This window comes from Sceloporus occidentalis, unplaced genomic scaffold, assembly GCF_023333645.1.
Source record: "Sceloporus occidentalis isolate IW3139 unplaced genomic scaffold, rSceOcc1.0.p SCAF_17, whole genome shotgun sequence".
Taxonomy (NCBI): Eukaryota; Metazoa; Chordata; class Lepidosauria; order Squamata; family Phrynosomatidae; genus Sceloporus; species Sceloporus occidentalis.
In genome coordinates, this window is record NW_028316997.1 from 1863908 (window position 1) to 1873554 (window position 9647).

Below are 9647 nucleotides of genomic sequence, written 5' to 3' on the forward strand. Positions count from 1 at the left end.
AAACCACACACTGCTGCCATCTTGTGGGGAAAAGGTAGAACACAGATATATTTTACTAGAGTTGCGAAGAATACTTTACTCAAATACCTAAAGCCCACCAGAATGCAGGTGCAGAATACATCAGCCTTGATTGGATTTAATCAATAAATAACATACAAAAACACTTTACTCATAAAGCATTAATTAGTTAAAAAAGGGGTCAGAGATATCTAATGTTTCTCAGATTAATTTAATGGATGCTACTCGGGTTTGCCAGATCTGCCACTGGTTATCTCTACGTGCATGCTGTCTTTCATAAGTAAAGCCAGACAGGAGGATCCATACACTAAATTATGCAAAGAAATTGAATTTAAAGACTATCTTGGACAGTTTTTCTGGCATATATAGATACAACAAAACGAAGGCACTGCGATTTTACTTGTATGCAAATTCATTCGGGCAAAAATCAATTCATGCAGAATCAGCGTGAGAAAGCTAGCATACAAAAAAAAAACGGGTTTCGCACCATGAGTAAGCTTGCAGCTTTTTGTTTGCTGATTCTATGTTAATTGACTTTTTCACAATAAATCGGAATACAAGTAAGACCGGAGTGCCTTTCTTCTTTGTTTTGTTGAATATATTGGAGTGTTGCGCCGGTAACGTAAGACGGAGAACCTGGCCATTATACACTAAACATATCTTAGGGCTTCCTGCTGGTGTTAATTGGGACCATTTTCTTTTTGAGACACGTATATAGTAAATACTGCTTGGAAGTTGTTATGCATGATAGCTGGCCAGCTGACAAATAAAAAGAATTCCATCTCCTGCTGGATCAGTCATCTAAAGTTGGGCTGAAATATTCTACTCAACAGGAAACTGGTGGTTTAATAAATACTTCTTGACCTCGATAGCTTTAAGATGCTGTCTAGGTTATATTAAAAGAGCAAATTCAGCTGCATAGTAATGCATGCAGGGCAGATGATAATCACTGGCTTGGCCAGCAGGTAATACAAACTCCTGATGAAGGGCAATAATCCAGTAATAAACATTGTTACAATCAAAACAGTGAAATACATTGCATCTAAAAATCACATGGAAATCGGAGCATGCATTCTTAAGTTACTAGTGCTACAAAATGCCACCCATCTCATGTCCCTCCTCTGGCCACCTCTACCGAGAGCAGGAAGTCATAGTGAGTACACTTTGTGCATACGCTCAGTCGTACTCCCACTGACATCACTGAAACAGCAGCCAATCACAGGTGAGCTAGCAAAACATCAGCGCTCAGACAGCATACAAGTGACCACCGCTACTCTCATTGATAAAACAGGAGTTCTACGGATAAGAATACCTTCACCTATGTGCATGCAGAAAAGATTAAGTGGAAAATTTGACTTCTGAATGCCTTGAACATGAAAAAAAGTTGAAGGGCTCCATTAAAAGTGAGACATTTAAAATGTACATTCCCAGGGAGGACCAGGAATGAGGGTTATTTTCACCTTGGACAGCACACAGACGCTTACACTTTGTACATTGAAGACACAGTGTGGCTCATGGCACATTGCTGCATTTTATTAGTCACAGACTATTACATTTTAAAAGGCGATAAGAAAAATAACCCTGTGTACAATAGTCACTAACTGCGAGCACAGAAATAATATCTAGAACAGACAAAACCTTTAGAAGCAGCAGTAGAAAAGATGCCGTTTATATAAACTATGCAGTGCAAATGTTACACTAAGCAGCTCCGTGTGCACCAAAACGCAGAATAGCACCAAATGTATAGAGGACCTGTGAGGAATGTAAACGTGTCTGACACGTATTCAAGTATTTAGACAGCTTCATGAACACTTGCATAAAAAGCCTACCAGCTGATTACAAAAAAGGGTTAAAACCGCCATTGATTCATGCACAGCAATCATGCATCTTTGTCAGTGCAAACAATGATCACCTTTGTTGTAAAAAAAGAGTCTACAGAAAGAGGATTGCTACAGTAATATTAAAAACAGGAGAGGCCATACAATATTCCAGATATAGGCCCTATTCCTTTAAAAGGGTTTGTTAATATGTTAAAATTATATGCACAATCCTATAGTTTCCAATTAATGGATATATATATACCCAGACAGTGTTAGGATATGGGAATAGAGCTACTATCCTAGTGTTATCAGTTTCAGATATCCAACAGGGTAACTATACCATCTTTATCCCAGAAAATACTAATTGTACAAGTGGAAGAGTGCTAAAAATTGGCAATATGCTCAGATTAGCTATTGACATCCCTGGTTTGTTTATACATAAAATGCTGAAGAACCCTATTTTTTATTAAAATATTTCAATTTACCATTAATGAATTATTTCAGATTACTTTTCCTCTTGGAGGAGGAATAAATAAATACAAATAAGTGTCAAATGTGTGGCAAGGCAAAAACAAAGTTAACATTATCAACAGCTAGGTTTTTCAACCCTATAGCCCGTCGGGCTAAACAAACAAACAATACTAATAAAATACATTCACAGCTATTTAGGCCTTTTTTTAAGCAGCATACATTCGTTAACACTAAAAATATCTTTTAGCTTCTACGAAGATGGAAAACGAAACACAACAATTCAAGTAATAAGTATAAGTTACTCCTATTAACGTGGTCTTTAGCATGTAGCACCAGAGACGAGGGTCTTCCCAGAACTCACAAACTGTTAGATACTGGGATGAGTCCTTCATGCAAAGTTTTTTTTGCCTTATGAAACAAATGTATGGAAGTCCAAGTTCTTCAAGGCCATTTAATGTTCTGCCCATCTTTGGACAGATGTTTAAAATTAGTTCAAGTGCTGGATGGGTTTGGTTCTTATTAACCGCCTAACAATAGTGCCTGTCCATCTCATGTCTGTTGAAGTCAGTATTCAGTAAATAAAAGCTCTACCTAGAAAACCGGTAGCTTAGGCTAATACATCACAACACAATTGGTTCCTTAATTTTTGGATTCTACGCCGCAAAATGGACGATGAAGAGGAAACTCAGAAACGGGGTCAATCGCTAGAACTGCTGCCAATTTCCAACCGCCTCTGAGCGGAGCTGGAGGTCCTGGATCTGGTCCCTTCGCTTTTCCGCAAAGACATGGAAGCTTGAGCACTACCAGGTGTTTCAAAGAAGGTGCCTTTGTGAACTGGGCGAATATTCTTGGGCGTTGATGGAGAGGGTGACTGAAAGGAAATCAAAACAGCGGTCATTGAGTATTTTGGTATGATTTCTTTGTAAACAAGATATTTTTTTTGTTGCTACAAATATTTATTAGGCTTTTGGTAGACAACATTAAGAAAGAGGACGCCAAGTAATATACTTTGTTCAGAATAGCTTAACAAAAAGAGTCAAATTCATGACTATAGATATCACAGATTTAATAAACTGGATTTTATATATTTACATTCCTAAAAACTAAAATATACTAATTATTTTCCCATGTTTTACGGGCACGTATAAACAAAAAGCTCAGACATAAGAAAACTCTTACCTTCTGCAATGAAAGTATTGGCTGGCCCAAACTAACAGGTGATTCTTTGTTAACAGAAGCCGCAGAGGATGTAGGTAAAGGCTTCCCATTCATGGCAGGAAGATTGTGTCTCGGGTCTGTAGGGGGTTCATGCGGTGGTGCAGATTGAGTGCCTATCATTAAATGGCTAGATGGGGTTACAGTAGGAGGGTTGTAATTCATACCCCCAGGACTTGAAACAGAAGGCAAAGAGTTGGGAACCGTATGGGAGCAGAAAAACGGGAATGCCGACAAGGCTGTGGATGGCACCATAACATAAGGAACATTAAGGGATGCTAGATGGCTTTGAGAGATACCCAAAGCGCCTGCAGCTTGACTAGCAGGAAGAAGGAAACTAAATCCATTTAAACCTGGTAGGGAAGAAAAAAAAAAGGGGGGGGGGGGGGAATTAACAAATCATCATAAGAACACACACTGTACATCACGCCTACATACATAGAACCCCAATAATGGTGTTATGACTGTACTCACCAGCTCCTGATGGAACATAGAGATACTGTGGCAATGCAGAAGGATTGAGGTTTTCTTGCTCATTATTCTTCAAGCCATCCTTATCTTCCAGCATTTTCTGCTGCACAGTTTGCACGGTAACCGTTTCACTGTTCTCTTCGTGATTTGGGGACTTGTGGGGAGGAGCACTCTCAAACTCAGCATTTTTGTTTGCCCTGGATATTTTCTGCAATACACAAAAAAAAAATAGTAAACAAAAAATATAAACTTTAATAGTTTTAGTAAACACACACAAACAATTAGAGAAATGCTTACAGTTAATATATACAAAACCCATCTGAACTCCTATGCGGTCTATTGTATTGCCCAGAAATGGCAGTACTTTTAACCGAAGTCTAGTAGCGACTTCATTGTTCATCGAGACTGCAACCATAGTGTACACCCCCCTCAGGACAAAAGCTATTAAAGGCTGTTTATATTATGTATAGATTTTTAAAGTATATTCTGAAAGTATTTTAACCTACTTTTGGTAGTACCAATGAGAGTGGAGACTCCTCTGCATCAGTACATTGTCTCTTTAAATGCTTGTTATCAGATGCTGGAGATTTACTGGCGGCCTCCTGTGGCAAATCTAGTGTTGTCTGACCGTCCGATGCTCTCTCTTTAGGAAGGTTTCCACACAGCATTAGCACAGAGCTTGAAGGAACATACATATATGGCTGATTTGCCAGAAAACCATGATTGCTGGGCTCCGATTGTGAAGCAGGCACAGCAGCAACGTGTCCGTTTATTCTCTTCTGAGACACAGACAGCCCAGGTTGAACAGGGCATTCAGTGTCCATGGGAACAGGTAAAACAACAGAGAAAGGAAGCGGGACACCATTTCTCATAGATTCACAATGGTTGTTTCTGGAAGAAGGAGGAAAAAAAAAAAATGATTTGTAAATGACTACTGAGTAACAAAGATGCAAAAAGGTTATTTTATTTGTTTTAAGGAGTGCTGGTGTGGAGTAGTTTTCATTCCTCTACCGCTATCTTTCTCTCCATTGGTAAAACAGCCCAACTAGTTGATAGTTGGATATGTTGGAATAATTTGCTGGGGATGTTTAATGTCAGCAGATTTATTTGCACACATGCAGTTTTGGGGTGAGGGTTGTGCAAACTATGGTTAAAGGGAAAAAACCACACACACTCTACTCACTTGGAATCTTCAACTTCTTGTCTACATATAGCTGCCAAACGTGCCATTTTTGAGGCATAGGAGTCTTTGTCCTGAATACAAACTGAGACAAAAAAAGGAGCAATTGAAGAAGAAGAAAAAATAAATAAATAAAAAACTCACTAATTTAAAGGTCATTTTAAAAGGATTTCAGAAATTCCTTACGAATGCGTGAACTGCATAAACAATTAGCATTGCCAATTAGACACGCAGAGATTAAAGTTAGAGTTAGGCCAGATGTGAGAACCACAGCCTAATTAGCCAGTCTGGAATTGCCCTTTAATGTCATCCATCTTTCTCTTTTCTTTCAAGTGCCAGAGACTTATTCCACAACCCCTGTAAGGGGTTCACACACACAATGTCAAAACGGATCAGTGGACTCTTACCTTTCTGCACCTTACGGGGTTTGCTTGGCTCACAGCAGATTTTCCTCTTTACACTGTCACTGGACTGAGTTTTGCTGAATGATGGAACGATAACGGAGGAATCACTTTTGGAGTTTGGAGATGGAGTAGTTGATGTGACTTCCATCCTTTGTTCTATATTAACAAGACAAGACAAGACAAAAATAAATATCCTTTAAAAGAGCACTTTGGCAGTCAAAGTTTTTAGTGTAACTTAATCAATTGACACAAATCCAGTTATTTTAAACCATAGAACTCACCGTTGTCAGGTACAAAATCAACAGGCCCAATCCATTTAAATGCTGGCTTTCGTCCTCTTTCTTCAGTCACATGCACTTTCTTTATGAGTCCAAGGCTAGTCAGCACGTTGGCAATGTCATACAGTCGCCGCACTTTTGCTGCATCAAAAAATATATGTGTTAAAAAACCATAAAATCAAGAAAGCTTACTATAACAAGTTCTAGTATAGTGGGCACACACTAATGTATAACAATCCATGGAGCTAAATACCGGATTTGCTCAAAATTTGAATATTAATTTAGGAAAAAAACCAAAAGCCTGAAGACTAAACTTATAGGAAAAGAGTTTTACTAGTAAATATTAATTCACATGTAAACTATTTTTTCATATTTAATAAAAACTATGATCAAGAAAAAAGCATTTCTTTTTATTTGCCAACCTGACCCCCAGTTATGCTCTTCCAACACCCTTGCTCTGCGCAAAGAAACCCTTTGCTGCTGCCTGGCACTTCTGCGACAGAAGAAGTGCCAGGCAGCAACGGAGGTTGTCTGCGCGCATCACACAGACACCCACCGGCTTCCAGACAGGAGGATCCGGGTCTCCTGCAGCGCTGCTGGAGATCTGGATCTAAGTCTTACAGTCAGACCTCTATTTGAGGTTGGATTATAAAATGACCAAAAATATAAGACGAGGGGTATTTTTCAGAGCATTTGCTCTGAAAAAGCCGTGTCTTATATTCGAGCAAATACGGTAAATACATTAGTCATGAGGCATTATAGTGTACACAGCATTTTAACCAACAAACATCTATCGTAAACAATATAGTAATATGCATTTGCTTTTGCTAAAGAGGGAAAAGCAAGAACACATGCTGAGAAAAGTAACCCTTACTTTTAAATTTGCTGTGATCTGCAGCGTCCTGGCTCTCTTCAATTAGGATTTTGGCTGCTATTTCAAGAGTGATTATCTTGGTTGTGGATACAAGAAACAGCATGACAAACTTTTTGCTCATGATACGCAGTGATTTGTCCTTGCGACTGCTTGCAGATGCTGCGAGGAAGAAAAACAAAATGTTTCATCTACTTAATACATGCAAATAGCAAAACATCTTCAGTGTAGAACCATATAATTTCCACCCCCATTTCCACCCAGTAGTTGGCTCTGATCTCTGCTATACAAACAAAAAACTTTTGACAAAAATCAGCTACATATTAAAACACCAGCTGTTATAATGTATAAACTCGTAGCACAACATTAAATCAGATGCGAGGCTCTCCAGAAGCTTGTTCTTTGTATTTGTACGGAGCACATTGCTGTGGCAGAATAGTCAGAGATAAAGATGAACAATGTGCTGCCAACTCTGGTATCCCAGGTCTATGTCAAAAAACAAAAACAAAAAAACACCCCACAAACCAGTGCTGGATAGGATAATAAATACATAAAACGTAATTCATACCAGAAGTGCAGTCTGCTTCAGAGAATTCTAGGAAGGGAGCCATACGATTCTCCGTGGATGTTTCGTTTCCCTCCCCTAACTTGTATTTCACACCCAGATCCTTTTGCTGAAAGTAAGCAATCTGTGCTCCATACTTCTGCTTCTCCCCATCCATCTGCAGTCGTTGTAGTGTCTCATTTAAGTTACACTGGCCATTCCAACAGTATTGATTCTTAGCTACACGGCTCACTAGATGCAGGGACTCCAGTACATTCACGATGTCATAAATACGTCTACGCTCAACCCCTAAGACGAAAAAAAAAGCAGGTGTAAAACAAGAACATTGTATTAAATTACAGCCTTTTCCCCTAAAGGTAATGTCTGCACACTGCAGCTTTGCCCAGAAATCGTTTGACAACAAAAAAACATTTACATAAAATCAAAACAAAAACACATAGCTTACTAGAAACACTAGCACGATACGGGAGAACATGTGCAGATTAACACTAAAGGTATATCAATATCCACGCTGATGACAGAATTATAGTCATCAGCCCCCAACCTTGTCTTATTTGTGCTTTCTACCACTTTATGCAGAACAGCTGGCAACACCTTTTAAAGTTTTGTGTATGAAGAACAAAGAATTCATGCCCCTGGAGCAACAATTGTCTACTACTTTGTATCTAAGTCATATAATATGAAACATAGTGTAAAGGTAGGACACATACCAAGGCTTGAGGCAGCTTCATCCAAAGAAATAGTCATCTTCTCTGTTGACATGGGGTAGCTAGGATATCGAGCTAAAAACTTTTGACATAGTAGCCCCAAACTTTTTTGCTTTCTGCTTGGTCTCTTTTCCAACTCATCAAGGTCATCAACCCCATCAAACTGTTGGGGAAAAAACACGCCGATTAAGTTTTGGGTATTTGATGTGCACACTTTCAATTTAAGCTTGCCGGGGATCCCTGTTCTACGGTGACTAGATTCCCCTAGCAACCGGCCAGAGAAACCAAAGCATTCGAAGCACTGCACAGGGGGGCTTGGGTCATTTGCATCTGGCCACTTGGCATGTCCTGACTTGCATGGATTGATACCCCAAATAACAGAAGAGTGCCTCCCCACCTGTGAACTATATAAACCAATGGAGTCTGACAACAGCATTTCTACCTTTACACATAGTTAAAATGATGCATTAGAGTACAAATTGAGACAAAATCCTACTTTTTAGACATAGGGTAAAAATACATGTGTTTTACAAATGATGTTTTTTAAATAACCATACAATGACTGCGTATAACAAGACTAGAGTCTTGCTCTCTTACCGGAGTCTCAGGAACCACTTCATCCTGTTCATTATTTTCGATAGGACGGAAGAGTTCTTTTCGCTTTTCTCGATCCCGGATTTCAGGACTCGCTACGCTAATGAGCATCTTCAGGTTGGCCGTGGGGGTCCAAGGCTCAGCTAGTGGCCTGTCTGATATTTTTACTGGGGTGACTGGGATTCTCTCTGGAGTAAAACATTTTTGCTTCGATAAGTCGATTGGCTCTGCTTTCAAAGCAGCCCTTGGACTTATCCTAAATCTCTCAAACAAGTTTTCCTAAGACAAATACATGAAAAAAAGACACATTAATAGATCAGCTTACAAAGTTACACTATTACTTCAAATAAAGGTCATTATAGAAAATCATCATCAGTTTTCACATTCAGATTTCAAACACACAGAGTTTTATTTATTTCAATTAAAATCTGCCGCCAAATATAAATACTGGAATGTTAGGATTATTTCTACATGTCAATTTAACCAATTAATTAGTAAAGTTATACTCAACTGGCCTGAAATAGATTCTCCAGCAGATCAGCTGGCGAGCCAAAAAATATTTTAAATATATTATTTAAAAAAATAATAATCTTACCTTCTGGGCACTCCTTTCATCCACTTTAGATTTTTTGGCCGTGATCAGATCTTTTAGTGTTAAACAACTCATTACATCCATCTTACAAAAAAAGAAAAAAAATATGGTTTTAAAAAAATAAATAAAAATAAAAGCTCCATGCAGTTTAAAAGGTAATAACCGGTCAGAATCCCACAGAAAGGAGCATAGGAATGGATAAAACAATTGTGCTGAATGTTTCCAGATGTGCTGAGTGGACAGTCCAATTTGGGCGCCTTAAAACCCGGGACTACAAGTGGATCTGTTAGTTTTGGCGCAAAGGAAATGGCTAAATCCCGGGAACGGAGCTGGGATCGTGTAACATGACACCCGGGGGAGTCTTCCCAAAGCAGGTCCGCTGGGTAACGCTAACTCCGTCTATGCTGTGTATTTGTACACATAGCCATATGGAGGGAAAATGAAAACAAACCAAAAAAAGG

The 9647-nt window shown here is 38.9% G+C and overlaps 1 protein-coding gene across 1 annotated transcript; it reads right to left on the bottom strand.

Moving 5' to 3' along the window:
* Positions 1-3006: 3006 nt before the first annotated feature.
* LOC149302739 (transcription factor E2F7-like) lies at positions 3007-9270 on the bottom strand. Its single transcript, XM_089481958.1, has 12 exons — positions 9190-9270; positions 8574-8873; positions 8004-8163; positions 7297-7581; positions 6732-6890; positions 5861-5998; positions 5583-5735; positions 5179-5260; positions 4502-4886; positions 3999-4203; positions 3489-3763; positions 3007-3180 (listed from the first exon to the last, which is right to left on the bottom strand). The coding sequence occupies exons 1-12, from the start codon at positions 9268-9270 to the stop codon at positions 3007-3009; spliced, it is 2397 nt and encodes a 798-aa protein (XP_089338084.1).
* Positions 9271-9647: the final 377 nt, after the last annotated feature.